The sequence below is a fragment of the Perca flavescens genome, chromosome 10, assembly GCF_004354835.1.
Source record: "Perca flavescens isolate YP-PL-M2 chromosome 10, PFLA_1.0, whole genome shotgun sequence".
In the NCBI taxonomy this organism is placed as follows: Eukaryota; Metazoa; Chordata; class Actinopteri; order Perciformes; family Percidae; genus Perca; species Perca flavescens.
Genome location: NC_041340.1, coordinates 14,727,142 through 14,747,077, shown reverse-complemented (window position 1 = coordinate 14,747,077; position 19,936 = coordinate 14,727,142). Strand labels below are relative to the sequence as shown.

At 42.1% G+C, this 19,936-nt stretch overlaps 2 protein-coding genes across 5 annotated transcripts in view; one reads left to right on the top strand and one right to left on the bottom strand.

Moving 5' to 3' along the window:
* Window positions 1–128: 128 nt before the first annotated feature.
* Window positions 129–8,149, bottom strand: tyw2 (tRNA wybutosine-synthesizing protein 2). Of its 3 annotated transcripts, none has more exons than XM_028588658.1 (7): window positions 8,058–8,149; window positions 7,018–7,186; window positions 6,706–6,904; window positions 6,462–6,612; window positions 6,222–6,331; window positions 5,783–5,940; window positions 129–1,224 (listed from the first exon to the last, which is right to left on the bottom strand). In XM_028588658.1, exons 2-7 carry the CDS (start codon window positions 7,057–7,059, stop codon window positions 847–849), a joined length of 1,038 nt encoding a protein of 345 aa, XP_028444459.1. In that variant the 5' UTR covers window positions 7,060–7,186; window positions 8,058–8,149; the 3' UTR covers window positions 129–846. The 3 variants fall into 3 exon arrangements, with proteins under 3 accessions (XP_028444459.1, XP_028444457.1, XP_028444458.1); XM_028588656.1 differs by lacking the exon at window positions 8,058–8,149 and adding an exon at window positions 7,370–7,610; XM_028588657.1 differs by lacking the exon at window positions 8,058–8,149 and adding an exon at window positions 7,309–7,384.
* Window positions 7,746–19,936, top strand: part of zdhhc9 (zDHHC palmitoyltransferase 9) — a 29,478-nt gene continuing 17,287 nt past the window's right edge. Inside the window, exons 1-2 of one of the 2 annotated variants that reach the window (XM_028588660.1) lie at window positions 7,746–8,002; window positions 12,414–12,635. In XM_028588660.1, coding sequence (XP_028444461.1) covers window positions 12,472–12,635 — 164 coding nt within the window. In that variant the 5' untranslated portion in view covers window positions 7,746–8,002; window positions 12,414–12,471. Of the gene's footprint in view, window positions 8,003–11,915; window positions 12,344–12,413; window positions 12,636–19,936 lie in introns of those variants that run through there. The other variant, XM_028588659.1, reaches the window with a different exon arrangement.

Below are 19,936 nucleotides of genomic sequence, written 5' to 3'. Positions count from 1 at the left end.
ATTTGGGTCCAAAATCTCCTGTTCAATTGGGGTCAGACCGGCTGACTGTGAGGGCCATATCATATGATTCACATAGTTTCCATGCTCATGAAACCATTCAGCGACACCCAGTTATGTACGCATTGGCATTCTGTTTCTCCACTCATTTAATAACGTTTTCTTCCTTTAATTTGTCACCCGTTTATGGCTCAGAAGTGAAACTGTCAAGTAGTGTTTAATTAATTAATTAGGGTTGATTCAATTGGCTGCTGCCTTCTGAAGTTCCAAAAATATATTGACAAAGCAGAGTAGTACTGTATGTTTATATATCAATGTCCTATTCAAATTTCTGTTGGGGGAGTTTTATAAGTTTGAGTGTTTCTGTAATACCTGCACACTGATGTGAGTCATGCCTCAGTCTAAAGCTTTCCATTTTAGCCAACCACAAGAAATGTAGGTATCAAACACCAAAGGGAAATTCAGTGAGTATGACACAACACTGAGGTTCCCTTGAGCAAGGCACCTAAACTCACTAATGCTGTCCAACAGATAAGGCTGTGGATTTACTATGGCTGGGCAGCTTCCAGATGGGATTATATTTGTATGAGTAAGAGGCAGAGCCTTTCTAAAAAAAAACAAAACAGTATTTGTGCACAGTGACCCTGCCCTGGATAAATAAAGTTCTATAAAAATACTGCAGCTGACTACCGTATACCTGACAGATTAAATAATCATATAAACCAGCTGGTATAGTGTTTGGTTGCACTGGAAACATCTGAACTATACAGTTGCCTATTTCTTTTCTAGACTGCAGCATATTCAAATGAAGAATGCCATAGGGTCCACATCTGTGTTTATCTCCTCAGCTCAGGATGGTCTGCACTCCAAGTCCAGCACAATATGGTGAACATGAGGTGCATATGACTTCACATGTTCTATGTGCTGGTTGTTTGTTATCCACCGTGCACCAGTGATGTCTTTTAAAAGAGAAGCGATGCGGTTTGCTGTGTCATCAGCCCAGGCCTGCCACACCTCTCTGTCAGCTTTCTTCCCAGAAACCCTCTGGGTGGCATCATTGATTGCTGGGATGGCTGCAGTATTCGGTAACACTGAGGTAACGTTCTGGTGAATGTGCAAAATTCCACCAGTTGTTCTCTTCAGCAGGCGACAAGCAACAGGCCAGCCGTCTTCAGAGCTCGGTATGAGACCCAGGTTCACTCGGTCAGCAATGTCACACAGCCGGAGCTAAAAAATAAATAAAATAAAAAGCTCTTTAATAATGTTAACTAAATTATTTCCCCAAAAATGTGTATAACTTGTTATTCTTGTAATAGAGTGGATTCGATTTTGCACAAAATATCTAGGAGCACATGCTTTTTATATAGAACAGATTGAGGCCATGACTTAGTGATTTCACCTGTGAAATATTTGGCATTCTGGAGGAGATGCAGATTAAAAGATGGCCAAGATGGGTTTAAAAAATAAATAAATAAACTTGTAAAGTGCAAAATGATACAATACATAATATTAGGAGACCTCTAATGTCTTGTAGAAAAGAGCAATTAAAATCTTCCACTGCTGTGATACAATAAATGTTCTTGCAATTACACTGGAAGAGAAAAAAAAACTAAGCAAAAAAAACAAACCGACTTCGCTTGGAATAAGTAAGGTACAAGTTGTTGCTGCACAACTTTCTAATAGTTAATATATAGCATAAAATATCAAGTGTCAAAAATTTCAGAAATCTTGAAAAACCCGTGGTTTTGTTTTGGGTTGATCTAGAGTTCAAGTTTCATAACATTAAATCTAATTTTATAGGATTGTGAAAAGTGCAGGCTCCTGGCAGAGGTTAGAACTGAGAGATATAGTTGAAATCAGTTTAGTATAAAAATAACAACATAGAAAGAAACAAAACTGTTTAATTATATCACACTGAGTTGCAAGGTAATAAGTGTGATGTCAAAAATATAACATTGCATATATAATTGTTATTGTTTTGAAATAAAATTAGCTTATCAATTTAAATGAAAAAAATATGTACTGCAATATCACATTATCATTGTATCATCACAATATATTTCCATTGAAAAATATATAACATACAGTGATAGACACAGTGGAATAGTTGAGTGTCACCCGCAGAAATAGCCTGAATTCTAAAATGATTTAAAAAAAACATGCCGACTTATTGGGAATTAAGCTTATTCACCGTAACCCCCAGAGTAAGACAAGTCGATACATACCCTTCTCATCTCCGTGCGTGCTGTAACGCTGTCTGACGGTTCCAGTATTAGCTTAGCCCAGCACAGATCCTGCAGGTAACTGGTTCCAACTAGCCTACTGCTCCAAATTGTGACAAAATAACGCCAACATGTTCCTATTTACATGTTGGGATTTGTATAGTCACAGCGTGTACAAAAAACAACGTAACATGAGACACAGCCATCTTCTAACAGTAAACAAACCGGGAACTATATTCTCAGACAGGCTTGGTGCGACCTCTCCGTGAACCATCACCTTATCGTGGTGGAGAGGTTTGTGTGTCTCTGTGAACCTGAGGGCTGTGTTGTCTGGAGCTGTGTGCTCCTGGTAGGGTCTCCCAAGGCAAAGTGGTCTCATGTGAGGGGCCAGACAAAGAATGGTTCAAAAACCCCAATGAATAAACGAGGTAGAGATGAAGTAACCCTTCCCGGAGGAAGCCCGGGGCCCCCATCTGGAGCCAGGCCCAGATGTCGGGCTCGTCGGCGAGCGCCTGGTGGCCGGGTTTGCCACAGAGCCCGGCCGGGCACAGCCCGGAAAAGCTATGTGGCTCCCATCTCTCCAGCCCATGGGCCCACCACCTGTGGGAGGAACCGCTGGGGTCGGGTGCGTTGTCACATGGGTGGCAGTGAAGGTCAGGGGCCTCGACGGACCAGACCCGGGCAGCAGACGCTGGCTCTGGGGATGTGGAACGTCACCTCTCTGTGGGGGAAGGAGCCGGAACTGGTGCGGGAGGTGGAGCGCTACCGGTTAGATCTGGTGGGGCTTACCTCTACGCATAGTCTCGGTTCTGGAACCATACTCCTGGATAGGGGTTGGACTCTTTTCTTCTCCGGAGTTGCCCAGGGTGTGAGGCGCCGGGCGGGTGTGGGGATACTCACAAGCCCCCGGCTGAGCGCCCGCCACGTTGGAGTTTACCCCGTGGATGAGAGGGTCGCCTCCCACGCCTGCGGGTTGTGGGGGAAAACTCTGACTGTTGTTTGTGCATATGCACCAAACAGGAGTTCGGAGTATTCAGCCTTCTTGGAGACCTTGACTGGAGTCCTGCATGGGGCTCCAGTGGGGGACTCCATTGTTCTGCTGGGGGACTGTGGTCTTAGGGTCTTAGGTGCCTCAAGGGGCGGTAACCCACGAACACCGTGGTGGACACCGGTGGTCAGGGAAGCCGTCCGACTGAAGAAGGAGTCTTTCCGGGATATGTTATCCCAGAGGACTCCGGAGGCGGTTGCAGGGTACCGAAGGGCCCGAAGGGCTGCAGCCTCTGCCGTGAAAGAGGCAAAGCAGCGGGTGTGGGAGAAGTTTGGAGAAGACATGGAGAAGGACTTTCAGACGGCACCAAAGTGCTTCTGGAAAACTGTTCGCCACCTCAGGAGGGGGAAGCGGGGAACCATCCAAGCTGTGTACAGTAAGGATGGGACACTGTTGACCTCCACTGAGGAGGTAATAGGGCGGTGGAAGGAGCACTTTGAGGAACTCCTGAATCCAACTAATACGCCCTCTATGTTGGAGGCAGAGCTGGAGGATGATGGGGGATCATTGTCAATTTCCCAGGCGGAGGTCACTGATGTAGTCAAACAACTCCACAGTGGCAAAGCCCCGGGGATTGATGAGATCCGTCCAGAAATGCTCAAGGCTCTGGGTGTGGAGGGGCTGTCCTGGTTGACACGCCTCTTCAACATTGCGTGGAAGTCTGGGACGGTGCCAAAGGAGTGGCAGATCGGGGTGGTGGTTCCCCTTTTTAAAAAGGGGGACCAGAGGGTGTGTGCCAATTATAGGGGTATCACACTTCTCAGCCTCCCTGGTAAAGTCTACTCCAAGGTGCTGGAAAGGTGGGTTCGGCCGATAGTCGAACCTCGGGTTGAGGAGGAACAATGCGGATTCAGTCCTGGTCGTGGAACAACGGACCAGCTCTTCACTCTCGCAAGGATCCTGGAGGGAGCCTGGGAGTATGCCCAACCGGTCTACATGTGTTTTGTGGATCTGGAAAAGGCGTATGACCGGGTCCCCCGGGAGATACTGTGGGAGGTGCTGCGGGAGTATGGGGTGAGGGGGTCTCTTCTCAGGGCCATCCAATCTCTGTACAACCAAAGCGAGAGCTTTGTGAGGGTTGGCCTCCGCCAGGGCTGCGCTTTGTCACCAATCCTGTTTGTAATATTTATGGACAGGATATCAAGGCGTAGTCGGGGTGGAGAGGGGTTGCAGTTCGGTGGGCTGGGGATCTCATCGCTGCTCTTTGCAGATGATGTGGTCCTGATGGCATCATCGGCCTGCGACCTTCAGCACTCACTAGATCGGTTTGCAGCCGAGTGTGAAGCAGTTGGGATGAGGATCAGCACCTCTAAATCTGAGGCCATGGTTCTCAGCAGGAAACCGATGGAGTGCCTACTCCAGGTAGGGAATGAGTCCTTACCCCAAGTGAAGGAGTTCAAGTACCTTGGGGTTTTGTTCGCGAGTGAGGGGACAATGGAGCGGGAGATTGGTCGGAGAATTGGCGCAGCGGGTGCGGTATTACATTCAATTTATCACACCGTTGTGACGAAAAGAGAGCTGAGCCAGAAGGCAAAGCTCTCAATCTACCGGTCAGTTTTCGTTCCTACCTTCACCTATGGTCATGAAGGCTGGGTCATGACCGAAAGAACGAGATCCAGGGTACAAGCGGCTGAAATGGGTTTCCTCAGGAGGGTGGCAGGCGTCTCCCTTAGAGATAGGGTGAGAAGCTCAGTCATCCGTGAAGAGGTCGGAGTAGAGCCGCTGCTCCTTCGCGTCGAAAGGAGCCAGTTGAGGTGGTTCGGGCATCTGGTAAGGATGCCCCCTGGGCGCCTCCCTAGGGAGGTGTTCCAGGCACGTCCAGCTGGGAGGAGGCCTCGGGGAAGACCCAGGACTAGGTGGAGGGATTATATCTCCAACCTGGCCTTGGAACGCCTCAGGATCCCCCAGTCGGAGCTGGTTAATGTTGCTCGGGAAAGGGAAGTTTGGGGTCCCCTGCTGGAGCTGCTCCCCCCGCGATCCGATACCGGATAAGCGGACGAAGATGGATGGCTTGCTGCGAGCATATCACTACGCCCAAGTACTATATTCTTCCGCCTGAGAATATAGTTCCCGGGTTTGTTTACAGTTAGAAGACGGCTGTGTCTCATGTTACGTTGTTTTTTGTACACGCTGTAACTCTATAAATCACAACATGTAAATAGGAACATGTTGGCGTTATTTTGTCACTCATTCGGAGCAGTAGGATTGCTGGAACCATTCACCTGATGTTCTGTGCTGGCCTGATGTTGCTGGAGCCGTCAGACAGGATTACAGCACGCACGGAGATGAGAAGGGTTTGTATGGACTTGTCTAACTCTGGGGGTTACGGTGAATAAGCTAAATTCCCAATAAGTCGGCGTGTTCCTTTAATTGAAAGACAACACAGAAATGTGAACTAGTACGACCACTAGAGGGCATATGTCAACACTTTCATCCCTGTGGTGAAGTACAATTAAGACAGAGCTAATACTGTAACTTCACAAAGCAGTATGGGATGCATATGAAAACGCGTTACTTGTCGGTTGTCTCCCTGGTGAACAGTGCAGCGGTCAGACACCCCGTTGGCCACAAGGTTTTTCTGTAACGTTTCAACTGCGTCAGGGTTCCACTCACAGGCGTGAAGATGACTGGCCCCCGCATGGACCAGATATGGGAGAGTGAAGTATCCAATACCTGACACAAGATACAGTTGTGATAGTTAATAATTCAAATTGTGTTAAATTACTACTCAAGTGTACAATGGTTGGACACAATTAAAGTAACTTTTTTTTTCTGGGTAGGCACACCTAAACCTGGACTTAAAGACACAATGCATCCTCAGTATGGATTGTATGATATAGGACATATGTTTTATTGTATCCCTTGTAGTGATGCTTAAGGAAAATATAATTATACTATATTAATATTTCTTAATCAATGTAAAAACATGTCCCACATTGACACAGTTCTCCCACCTGCATACAAATCCACCACAGTCTCCCCTCTGCAGTCAAATCCAGCCACCCGCAGCTTCTCGGTTATGTTTCCAGCTGAGAACATGCATTGGGTTATATCAAACTCATACCTGAAACAAAGATGAATATATAAGTTCAGACATGTTTTAGTCATTGTCAAAGTTTTTCATTTATGTCCCCAAGACCTTCTTAGTGAGCAAATCAACAGCAAATTAATATCTGATTAGGATTGAGACTTACTTAATCCGATTGTCCACATGTTTGACCCAGCTGTGCTCTCCTAACAGCATGGTCACCACGGGAGACCTAAATCCATCTCTGGATATTTTACTCATCTTTGCCAGCCGCTTTGCCCCCAGTCCTTTGGCCACTGCACTCCATAGCTGTGGACCTACAAAAGTAAAAAGTAATCTATAAATGTCCTCATTCATTATTTTGTACACACAGTAATAAAGAAAAGCGTGGGTACGTTTGAGAACAATACCCATTTTCTTCCATAATGGCAGAGAGAAGCAGTTGTCTCCCAACAGAAATAGGTCTTCATGCCTCTGGAAGCTGCGAGGGAGATCCCCCCTCAGCTCCTCTGTCCATCTTTCACCATGAGATTCCAACAGCTCCTGGAGGATTTGCTCCAGTTTATTACCAGTTGTTCTTCCTGTCTTCTTCTTTGACAGAAGAGGAGACTGTGGTAAAAAAAACAAAAAACAGCACAGACAACAGGAGAAACATAAAAAATTACTTTAAAGTTGCACTAAAGTACTGCCTGCTGCTAATAGTGAAGCTTAGCTTTAATTACCTGACTCCTAACTATTTCACAAGCACTGTCTGAAGCCACCATGGTTCTGAGAGATTGCAGATCAAGTTGTGAAAGACAGGATGGTAAAAGGGGCAAGAGGACTGTCCCATCTGAGTCTTTCAGTAAACACAAACTCGGATCAAGAGCCCCTTTGGACTGAAGACATGTCCTGTAAAAGAAAAGACGTTTAACGCGATATAAGATTAAAATTGTTATTAAAATGAGTACAGAAAACACATTTAACTTGGTAATCAAACAATGGTTCTGTCCACATTAGTGTATCTGACTCACATGCTTACTGATTGCTTAGCTTAGGCAGCTATTCACTCACTAACGTTAGATGGCTGATTACCTGAACTGCTGTGCATGACACTGCGACACACGAAGGCAAGGCACACCTTCCATTCGTGAGCAAACATACAAACCCACTGTATTTATGTTTGACGGTTAAAAATCGCAAACAAAAATATCTAATTCATATAAACAGAAATTAGAGATAATTGGTAGGCGATTATTTTTCCCAGGGATGTAAGAGAACCAGGATGATGAAGGCATGTTCCGCTCTACTCTGCCTCTGATTGGCTTTCCCTGAAATGTTTACTCTTACCCTAACCAATCACACTCCAGGTAACGAGTACTTGCCAATCAGAGGGAGAGTAGGCCGGGTCTACACAACTCATGTTTCTAGTCGGATTGTTATCTAAGACGGACGTTTCAAAATACTAAACTTTATTGCAAACCTTTATTTTGCTGTCTATGTTGCAAACACGGCAAAGACGCCACGGTTTAAGCTTTTCTGCTGCTGAAAAAGAGCAACTTCTTATTAAAAGATGATGGATACGTCTTTATATTATATTTTTCTTAGAGAACGACAGCTAACGTTATTGTAATTTAACAAGAAGCAATACATCATTAACGTTAGCAGTTTGGATAAGTTGCTCGTCGATGTCGATAGATGGAGACAAACGGCTCGAAACACAGGAGGGTGAGTTAAAGCTGCAGTGGATAGAATGCAAAAAACGACAGAATTTGAGTGATACCTCTTTCTGCAGCTCTCCCTTTCCCCTCTTTATCTCACGGACAATGCATGCGCAGAAAACCGCTCGCTTTTTCTGCAGTGACCTGTGATTGGCCAGAGTCTCCCATCATGGGTTACATTTTCTAAAGCCTGATAACAGAGCCATGAGCTATAGTTTTCCCTCAGACCACTTGAATTAAAATATGATGAAAGATTATTATGGAATTTTCGCCCGCTGACGCCACAAATAAAATGCCTACCTAACATGGGCTAGCTAAATTAATGTTGCACGCCTGTGAGAAAAAGTAATCCTTACCCATGTAAATGTAGCAGTTTCGTGACTAAATAAAGCTGAAAAAGCTGTCTATGTATGAATAATTTTACATGATCATGTAAGGTACAAGAAAACATTTTGAATTATCGTTAGTCTCGAATGGGAACAAATAAAATAAAGTTATAGAGGCACATAGGCCAAAATCTCTCATAAGGAAGAACATTTATTTATTTATTTCGGGATTTTTTTATAATAAAATCATTACCAGATCACTATGCTGTTCTCTTTTTTTGTTCCAGAAATTTCATTAAAGGGTCACTCTAGCAATTTGGTATTGCAGATTTCAAAAAGTAGTAGTAGTAGTAGTACTAATTGATACAACAGAGTCCAATCCGGATTTAGAAAATGCTGGATTAGATCAAATATGTCTTATTCTTAGTGAGATTTCATGATTGGTGGTTTCATATTGATAAACCCATTATGCTAGGCTAGTAGACTTGTTGATGTTCTATGTGATACTAGATGCAGTTTTGTCTCAGAATTTCCTGTTTTAATCAGTCTTCTTCTTAGAATGAATGAATGAATGAATGAATTAATTAATTAATTAATTAATTGATTGACTCTGGGCTACACTATGATTTTTTGGAATATGTGTTAGTATTGTAGAGGTGGTATTGGTATGTATTTCAAATCAAGCCATTTTTGGGGATAAAGCTATTTATCTGCTTTTTAACACATTAGATCAGTCATTCCCTTACACTTTCTGCTTGCAGTAAGATCTAACTACCCCATCCTCCCTGATGTCTTCTTATGTAATGAAAAGTGGCACCACATTTGAAATGACCTACGAGTCATGAATACATTTGAGTTTGCAGGTTGGAACATCTGACAGGTTTTGTATTAATAATGTCTTCTTCTGGAGAAGTTGTAAAACAGCAGGGATCCTGACTGATGGAAACCTATTTCATACAGTCCAAGATGGAGGCGTACAGTAGCCTAGCTTTTCTACCTCTGGTCCTTACCTTCAGGGCAGACCAAGAGTGAAGGATGTTTGGTTCACTCTCCTGGTCGTTTATGGTCCAGCCCTCCCCTGTGCGTCTGATAAAGTGCCATCTTCCTGCTTCCATGTATAGCAACAAGGAGGCTATAATTGCTGTATGACTGAGCTGAGCCAATATTGAACGTCATAATATCCCTTTTAATGTCTTTACCCAAAGAGACTTAGCAGGTGCTTTTATACAGCTTGTGTGGTCAGAATGTAATTAACATTACTAGCCATGAACACATAACCACACAGACTTGTTACCAAAAAAAGGCTAAGGCTGTGATAAGTGTGGCTTCTGAATGAGACACAACACAAATGACTTACTGTTTGAAAATATATATCATTAATACAAGATCAATAGTTATAACCTTCTGTTAAGTTATTATATCAACTTGGAAATATTTATTAACTGGCTACTTTTGACAAACTCCCCACATTTCTATTAAAAGGGTTTTGTGTCAATTTTAGGCGAATTTAAGTTGTAACCCAAGACTTTCGTGACCTGGGCTTGTTACAAATGCAACATTTCATAATGCTATCATCATTAATATATAATAATATATATACAATATAAAAAACACCAGTCATTTATTGATTTATAGTATTCTATTTGTAAATACTGATATCCACACCTGATCAAATGTTTAATTTTACTGCACGTTTTGCTTCTTACCATGAACACATTACAGTGACCAACATCTGTTCAACAACAAAAGAACTCAGTAAAAATATTCTGCAATTTGCATTCAAATAAAAAAAAGACACAGATGTGGGGAAAGGAATCTGTGGTATTTTATTTTCACTTTAATGTTTTATTCACGTTTTCACCTGTAGATGCCATTTGTTTCACACAGGAAAACTAGTTTCAAGAAGTAAAATGTCATTTTAGCATGAGTTCACTCACTATGTTTTAGAATCAGAATTAGCTCTTATTTGTTAACATTATTTATAAGGAATATGAGGAACATTTTGAACTAAATGGATCTCTGCTGAGATCAATTAATAAATCAGGAGCAAAACTACTCACTCCTCTGTTATGTTTTCAAAATATATTGGTTTAGTTTTACATACTTCAAAAATATAAAATTCACCATGAGATATTCAAAACAAAGAATACAGTAAATAAAGTTGGATATTGGATATGAAAAACAATAAATTGATTAACTTGATAAACACAAGCTATATGTTATGAATGGCATTGAAAAAGTGAACATCTCTTATTTCCATAGTGGCTTTAGTGGAAAGTGATTTGCTCTGAGGACCTCTGCAGTGTTTCTCCCTGCTCCCTGGAACCTTTAAAGGCAGTTACACACCAACCAGACGGCCGACCTTCGGCAGAAAAGGCAGTTGGGCTGATCAGTCTCCCCGAGTTGGTCAAAAAAGTGCCTCAGAACAAACCGAAGAGACGAGACATAATACGTCTCCATAACAGCAGGCGGCGCTAATCTGTATTGTTGCCCAAAAAATGAAAACCGGCTGAATGAAGGCAGATGGCCCCTCAGACGGACAACGGCACGGAACACACGGAACAGACTCGAGTCACCGACCTCGCCAGACTGTCCAACGGCCGATTATTGGGTTAGTGTGTCAGCACCTTAAAGCCGGTTACGCACTGCACGCGTTTCTGTTGCGTCTCAGCTGCGTGGATTTTTCTGTGTCCTACACACCAGAAGCGTGTCTGACGCGGCGCTGCTCCTGCTGCTAGATACAGGGAGGGCTGATCTCGGGACACAGCGCCGACAGATTCAGACTCTGAAAAATGGGTAAGTGGGCTGTCTGTGTAGCTGTAAAGAGCCTATACAGCCTATCTGATGTTGGACCGTCACTCACGTTGTTATCGTAGCCTGGCTGCTCCAGGATTTTACAACGGAGCATAATGGCGGCTCGTTCAGAATACGATCTTGTATTTTACAAAGATAGTTCACCGAAACATGTTTCTGAAAACATTTTAAGCGAGAAATAGGCCGTGCAGTTGCTGAATCTGTCTTCATTTCAGATCAACAAAGGTCAGTTTAAAAGATTTTCGTCAGATTTTGAGAGGCGTTAGTCAGGCTCATCCCACTCGTCATTTCCAGGTTAGCGCTTCACCAATCAGATTGGCCATTGAGTCCAACTGCCCGCCTTCCAATTCAGCACGTCAAATCGGCCCAAATGAAGGCCGACGGCACGGAACACACCGAACAGACTCGAGTCACTGACCTCGCCAGACTGTCCGATGGCTGATAATCGAGTTGGTGTGTCAGGGCCTTTAAACAACACATGGAGCAACACTAATTAATTAATGCAACTGGTGGCTACTGCTAATTATCTTCATGAATACACTCCTTCACATCTCCTCCCTTGGGTAATTCTACAGGCGAGCAGTACAGCATATTAATGTGATCTAAATAGGACCTTCAGCTGTGTCCTTTGTTCCTTTTTGTTTTACCTGTCCTGCCCCTTTAAGATTAGACATTCAATCTAGGCGTGTTTCCTGCTGCCATTGACTAAAACCGAGAGCTGGCATCCTGCGGGGGGAAAGCATCAAACAGCTTTACACTTTCCATACAGGCTGATATTTCTAAAGGATTTTTTCATTTTATACCTGAAGGCATAGGACCTACTGATCATATGAACTAATGTCTGTGAACGCCTGTACGATCATTTATGATTTATCGAGATGATATAAATGTGAATCGGTCAAGGTCCGCGCTCCCAATGCAACAGCCACGGCTGGATTTTCAAGCTTCTGGTGGGAAACATCTGCCGCAAGCATTTGGATGAATTTCTAATATTTGTTTTTAATTTAATATTGGCTGGTGAGATGATTGAGATTGTCGGTGTTTGAGCAGCGTGGGAGCCTCACTGTGGGAATGACATGCTGCAGTAAAGACGGGAAACTGGAAATAATGGATTAGACCACAATGGATTGATGTGACTGCGACACTTTAAACGAAAAAAAAAAATCTTTACAATCTTCGCATTGTGCTGAAATCTTTAATATGACTCAGTAAGTCGTTTGTTTTTTTTGCCAGTGGACTGTGTCACATTGACTGAACAGTATCTGAACCGTTTCACAGTAAAACAGCTGACATTAACCCAGAGAAGGACTGAGAACCGATCTGAAGAGAGGACACCATGTCGGCGGTGATGATAACCCGAAAGGTGCGAAAATGGGAGAAGCTCCCGGGAAAAAACACTTTCTGTTGCGACGGACGGGTGATGATGGCCCGGCAGAAGGGAGTCTTCTACCTGACCCTGTTCCTCATCGTCGGGACCTGCTCTCTCTTCTTTGCTTTCGAGTAAGTCCATTTCCTGTCTCTGCCTCCTAATGAAAGGATACATTCTGATTTGCTCCAGGAAGTGCTCACAAGTCACTTTAAGGCTCTTGTGCCTCTTCCTAATCCCCAAATTTCCAATATTTCTATAGTAGGCTAGCTGACAGTATGTTCTACTGAGTAGCCTAACCTTATCCAACATTGTCCAACTTTAATGCTGCAACAATTTGTCAATTAATCGATAAATTGATCGACAGAAAATGAATTGGCATCTATGTATGTGTGTGTGTGTGTGTGTGTGTGTGTGTGTGTGTGTGTATATATATATATATATATATATATATATATATATATATATATATATATATATATATATATATATATGTGTGTGTGTGTGTATATATATATATATATATATATATATATATATATATATATATATGTGTATATGTATGTATGTATGTATGTGTGTGTGTGTGTGTGTGTGTGTGTATATGTGTGTGTGTGTGTGTGTGTGTGTGTGTGTAATAGATTCATTGTTTCCAGTCAGTTTTTGAGAAAGGATATCTAAATACTCCTTTCCAGGTTTTCAAGTGTGAATATTTTATGGTTTCCTTTGTCCTCTATGATCATAAACCAAATATCCTTTGGGTTTTTGACAAAATAAAATATCTGAAGATGTCACCTTTGGGCTCTGGGAGCTGGAGACATTTTCTTTTCTTCATTTATTATTTTTTCAGCATTTTATAGTCCAAAGATTAATTGTTTAATCAAGGGAATGTAAGATTAATCATGTTATTGCTGCAACTAACTATTATTTTTTTTTATTATTTGATAATTTGCTCAATTAATCAACTAATTTTGTCAATGAAATGCCATAAACTATACTTACCCAGAACACAAGGTGATGCATTGAAATTCCTTACTCATCCAAATATCTTCAGGTTACTTACAGTACTATTGTATATGACAAAGAAAATGGTAAAATCCTCACATTTAAATAAGCTTGAACCAGCAAACATTTGGTATTTTTGCGTGAAAAAAATCAGAAATAATTCTTCAGTTATCTAAATAGTTGGTTATAGTTTTTCCAACTCCAATTTTTAGTCTCATCAACCATTCAATATATATATATATATATATATATATATATATATATATATATATATATATATATATATATATATATATATATATATATATATATATATATATATATAATAAAGCCTATATTTGATAGACAATAGTTTTATATGAGTATTGGACATGTGATTCTTTGGATCAGTTTTTTCTTGTCTCAGTCTCGCTGTAAGCTGATCTATAGCCCCTGTAAGGCCTTCATTTGTAAGAATTTCTGTTTTGATAAGCTCCCAGATCCACTGTGGATCCACGTTGCTCAGAAATTCAGTCACTGACAGAAAGAAGGTTTATGATTGACCACATACTGAGGTGTTAAATATTTAATAGCCCTAGCTGTCCAGCTTTTCCTCTGGTTTAAGAAAGGAAAGCTGACTTTTTTTGTTGTCTCAGCAGCTCTGTCTCAAACCACTACTCGCACAAATCCAGTGGACTCATTAGTGCTCTAAACACTGGCTCGGATGCAGCATGTGAACCCAAATCAGCTAAAGCAGAGGATTGTTTTTAAAATGAAGAACATGAGTTTGAATGAATATTGTAAAGCAGCGCTGCTTCTCATTTAGATTGCATTCTGTTTTTGTCCCGCTTGTTTCCTCTTTCGTCTCTCTTTTATTGACCGTTTTTAAACTGAAAAATCAGGCACAATGATTTAGCACAAAATCCTGCTCTGTAACACAGTAACCCTTCTCGACTGTGGGCGTGTATGCAGCTACCAGGCCAAATGGATTTGGAGCATAGCAGACAAGAGAAGTAGCTGCTCTCACATAGTGCCAGGCCCTTCCCATCCCTATCGGCTCTGCACTTTAATGGCCTCCTGCTTTCCTTTTGAGTCCGGACAGAAGGAGCTGTTTTCCGGTTTGGAGCAAAAAGAGAGAGATGATACTTCTCACACCGAACATCCAGAGCCCAGAGGAGGCATTGTGGTGACTAATGGCTGTAGGGTTGTTAGCATGCTATGTTCATATTACAGTTGAACATAATTATCTCTCATGGGGGGGATGGATAATAACACAGAGATTTGACCCAGACAACATGGGGGTAATTTTCCAACTCGCCATTAGACGGCATGTTGATAAGTATCTGATTTAAACCTCTGACCGAGTAATAGCCTTCTGCAAAAAGACTCCGAGGTTTAATGCGTTCACGAGCTGCCCATTTGCAACTACTTTTAATAGAAGCCTTAAAACTACAAGTCCAGTCTTTCTTAGTATGAATGTTGTAGAGTGGATTCAGTTAGTATTAGTTCTGCAATCTGCTGATTAATCTGCTGATTCTCATTAGATTCATTGTTGTTGTTTTTTCAATACAGAAAATAGTTAAAAACGTCCGTTCTGACTTTTTACCTAGCGCAACCATCAGGTCGAAATTGTTATTGTGCACTACTTTGGTTTATGGTTTAATACCTGCAACCCTAATTACATTTCGATCACTTTGTACTTTGTGTTAAGTGCTAATGAGCAAATGTTAGCATGCTGTAGCATGACTGTAGACTCACAGTCTTGTTAGTTGGTTGTTTTGTCAGCAAACAACAGAGTGGATTTTTTCACTCATCTTGTGACAAAGATGAGTGAAACAATGAATCGGTTATCAAAATATTAAGCAAACATTAAATTGAGTTATCGACTAATAACCGCTACAGCTAATATGATTTATAATCTCGTCACTGTTCCAAAACACCACACAGTGGCCATAATTCATCAAAAACTCAATTTGTAAAAGGCTTGGCATTGACTAAAAATGACACTGCATCATTATAATCTAATTTTAAGAAACAACATTTTTTTGTGTCGGCTAATTCTGGTGCATTTAGCTGTAGTTCATCATTCTGTTATCACATACTCTGTCGCTGTAGCGTGGGTTTCTTGTTTTGGAGGATTCGTTCCTCACATGCAGGCTTGAGGTTGAGCTGTGAGCTGCACCGGGGCATTGATGGGAGAACCGAGAGAGCAGTTTCCTGGCGTGGGCTGGCTCACATCCAACACCAGCTGAGCAGACATCTCACTTTTATCACCAGCCATCGGCAGCCTGTGCAGGGAGACCTCTCTGTGCTTTAATTTGTGCTAAATTGCGGAAACGAGCAGCCGAATACACAAATGGAAAGACCCATTAGGAACAACTAAACAAATTATTCAGAGGTGGGACCGGCCTGTTTTTCCCTTTTTACAGGCGGAATCAATTTTAGGACCGTGTTTCCTTACCCTGTTGGTTTTCTGCCATTTAGTATCCACTGATCTCGTTTTAAAATGGGATTTAACATATTTATATTTGACCTATATGATGTAAAAAAAAGGCTTTAGAAACACTTATATATCCACAAAAAGCTTCCTCACAGTTGGATACTCGCTGGTTTGGTTCCCGTTTGCATGTTTGTTTAATCTGAAGGTAGTGTGCGTGTGTGCATGCATGCGTATGTGCATGTGGATAACCACCAATGGTGCTTGGATGAAGTAACAAGAAACTGGAACACAAGGACAGTGTCATCTGTCTGTCCACCCCAGGACGCTGAGCTACGAGGCCAGATAAGCATATGTGCATGTAATGCGACTGATCATTTCTCTTTGCCCGTGTGTGTGTTTGTACTCCTTATCTACATCCTTACATATGCTGCGTTCAGTGTGTCCAGCTGACTACCCGTGTCCAGCTGACCACTCCTCTAGTCAGCTTTATAAAATGTGACGATGTATTGAAGAGAAGTGCAGAGCGAGCGGCTGCAGTCAGAGGATATCTTGTAACCGACCCCGGAGCCTCCCTCGGCATCTAACCCCACCCTGTCTCCCTGATAGCCAATCAGAAAGCGGATGCCGGCCCTGGCTAAATGAGCAATAACATGATTTATGCCCTATTCAGAGTACATGCACCATTTACAGTAACGGTGATCTACAGGCTTTGTTCTCTTGATGCTTCTCTGGCAGGAGGAGAGGAGGTGGCTTTTCTGGGGAGGGCAAAGTGATAGTTTTGCCCAGATCCTGTGCCATACAGGGAGGCATACTTTACACGTTTCCTCACTTTGTCTTCATCTATTTGGCTTGAAATGGATCCTCTCCTAGAAGAAATGTATAGAGGTGCCGGTCTCTTTAGTCATGTTGACTCACTAGTATTGTTTTTCATGTGGCTGAAATTAAATCATCAGATTTATAATTATTCTTCATTTAATTTATTGAATATTATGTGATGAAACATGACTGTAATCCTAGCTTTAATCCCGGACCATGACCCTGGCTCTTATGTTTCCTCTCTCTCATATGGTATTTAAGTATTGCATAACAAGGAAGATTTAAAATGTACAGCAGATTGCACCCTCTGGAGCTTTAATGAAGTGTGTGTGTGTGTGTGTGTGTGTGTGTGTGTGTGTGTGTGTGTGTGTGTGTGTGTGTGTGTGTGTGTGTGTGTGTGTGTGTGTGTGTGTGTGTGTGTGTGTGTGTGTGTGTGTGTGTGTGTGTGTGTGTGTGTGTGTGTGTGTGTGTGTGTGTGTGTGTGTGTGTGTGTGTGTGTGTGTGTGTGTGTGTGTGGACATGTTTCTGGTCAAATATTTGTAGTCCAATGAGAGTCTTCTCATGTATCACCATTGCATTTGAGTCAGATAAAGGATGCTTAGCTCTGTGACTGACTCAAATGTAAAGGTAATACATGAGAGGCACAAACTGCAGAGGCACAATTACATCTGAGGAGAAAGCAAAGGTTGTCTGAGATTACTGCTGCAGAAGGATTTACAGTATGAAATTCCCCTCTCCTCAAAATATTGACCAAGTTGGGTAATGAAGTGGGTTTCTGTATGTTTGTGGAAAAGGAGGAAGAGGTCAAGTACAGTGTGTAAGCTTCAGCAGTGCCTTTGCAACAGGCAGAGTCACAGTCTACAGATGTTTACATGACAGAGGGCTGTTACTGAGGCCCACTGTGGATCTGCCTGCACAGAATGTGCATAATTCATGTACAGTATGATTCATTCAGATCTGCAACAGCTTACAACTGTTAAGTATTAATAAAGGAAGGGCTTGAAATGTTCAACAAAGAAAAATGTCATGAGGCATGACATGGTGACGTATTAATCCTGGGTTCAGTGGTTTCATTGCTGAGAAGCTAAAGTGATTTTAATTCAGCGATATCCCTACTTTAGAAGCTTCTCATCTTTGAGCTTGTGTCATCCTGAGTTAAAAGGGAAAATCCTCTGGATCAAAGTGTACAGTAGACCCACCCTAATGCATCTAATCCACCCCCTCAATACACACACACACACATGACAATGAACTTCACACTTTTTATGCAGAATCAGCAGTAGTGTATGTAAAGTTTATCTATCTCTTATGTAACACTGACATTTTGACATCACAGCATTTAATCAGACTTTGCACAGCTCCCTCTGGAGCCTCAATAGGTGTTAGACCACTGTTTTTCCCATATGCAGTAGTTCTCCCCAACACCTGTAAACAGAGTTCACTTTTAAGGTGGAGTCTGTGATTCTGGGCAAAGGTTGTTGATTTGAACTCAATACCCAAACAAATACATCCCTCCCGCCAGATCGTTAGCATGTGCCAGATTTACCATTCCTCTTGCTCCCACTGCCTTTCTCTTTATACATCCATGGCTTTTGCCCTGTCATGTGCACAAGCGCAGTGTTGTGTGGCTCAGTCTTAGCCACTTTGTTTGTTTCTCATTATAGAGTCAGTGCTGTGTATGGACTCTGAGCATACACAGAATGGACAGCTAGAGGTCTGAGGCGATATTCACTTAATTTAACAAAAAGTGTATTAGAAATTAATCCCAAGTAGCATTTCCATGTTTTAGTTGGCTGGTGTACTTGAGTACTGTACTTAAGTAAATGTATTTAGTTACTTTACACCACAGGGACTAGTTTACAGTGAGCCTCAAAAGAGAGGCAGAAAGAGAGGGAATATCTAAGTGGCATGTGAGTGTCAGTTGGCGGTCTGATTGATTGCCTCAAAGATGAAAATTTTTTCCCTACATGGATACAGGGCCTGATTAAGTCCAGTTTTTTTCCCCCCTGCTGCCTCTGTGGTGACTGATGAACACACAGCGTCACTGTGCCAGCACCACCCTGCTCCTCAACAGCAGAGGAAATGGTCACATCCGGGAAGGACGTGGAGAGCTTGATGGGAAGCGATGATTGAGTGTGCCTCCAATACATACCAGTCATCATTATGGGAATTACACTTCATCGGCAGGCTGCCTCTCTTCAGTCTGAATCCACTGGCTCTGCTCTAACAAATGGGCCAAACATACTTCACAGGCCTGATCCAGTGGAAACTTCTATTGCTTTGATCTCTGCTCCTAATTTCCATTAGTGTGAAAGGAGGCTCTGCAGGGAAACTGCTCAGACCAGTTTTTGTGTGTGTGTGTGTGTGTGTGTGTGTGTGTGTGTGTGTGTGTGTGTGTGTGTGTGTGTGTGTGTGTGTGTGTGTGTGTGTGTGTGTGTGTGTGTGTGTGTGTGTGTGTGTGTGTGTGTGTGTGTGTGTGTGTGTGTGTGTGTGTGTGTGTGTGTGTGTGTGTTGCACAGGTATGCTGACATACCTGCATGGTGTGTCTACATGAACAGGTGCGACTAATCAGGTGGACTTTGTTTGCTGTTATGTTGTGCTGACTGGCAGTTGGTGTGTGTAAGAATGAATAAAAAGTAGATGATTGTTGTCAGGGTCCAAAAGTCAAATATAATCATCTTAAAATAGTATAAAACAAAGGAAAGTAGCTCAGTCACTTTTTAGAATGTGGATCACCAATAGTTCCTGATTCAATTAGATGACTAGTTGCCTCAGCTCTTATTATAGGATGTCAGATGTACAGTGCAGTCCATAAGTATTTGGACAGATACACCTCTTTTATGTTGTGTTGATTCTGTACTCAAGCACATTGGTATTGAAATGGCTATAAGAGTAAAGTGCAAGTCTTGGCAAACAAATCCCAACTAAACCAGAGACAATCGCACTAATAACAACATAATCATGCATTAGTGCTTTTGGACACCCAGAATAATTTATCGGTCATACTCCCTTATATTACCATCTGCTGTGTTCTGGCTGATATCTGATAGCTTGTCCATATCTTCCACACAAATAAAACTTTTGTACAAATTTTGTGTAGAAAAATACTTTAGAAATCCTCATTACTTATACTTAGAGCTACTCCTAATGATTATTTCTTTATTTATTAATCTGCTGATTGAGTAATCAATTAAT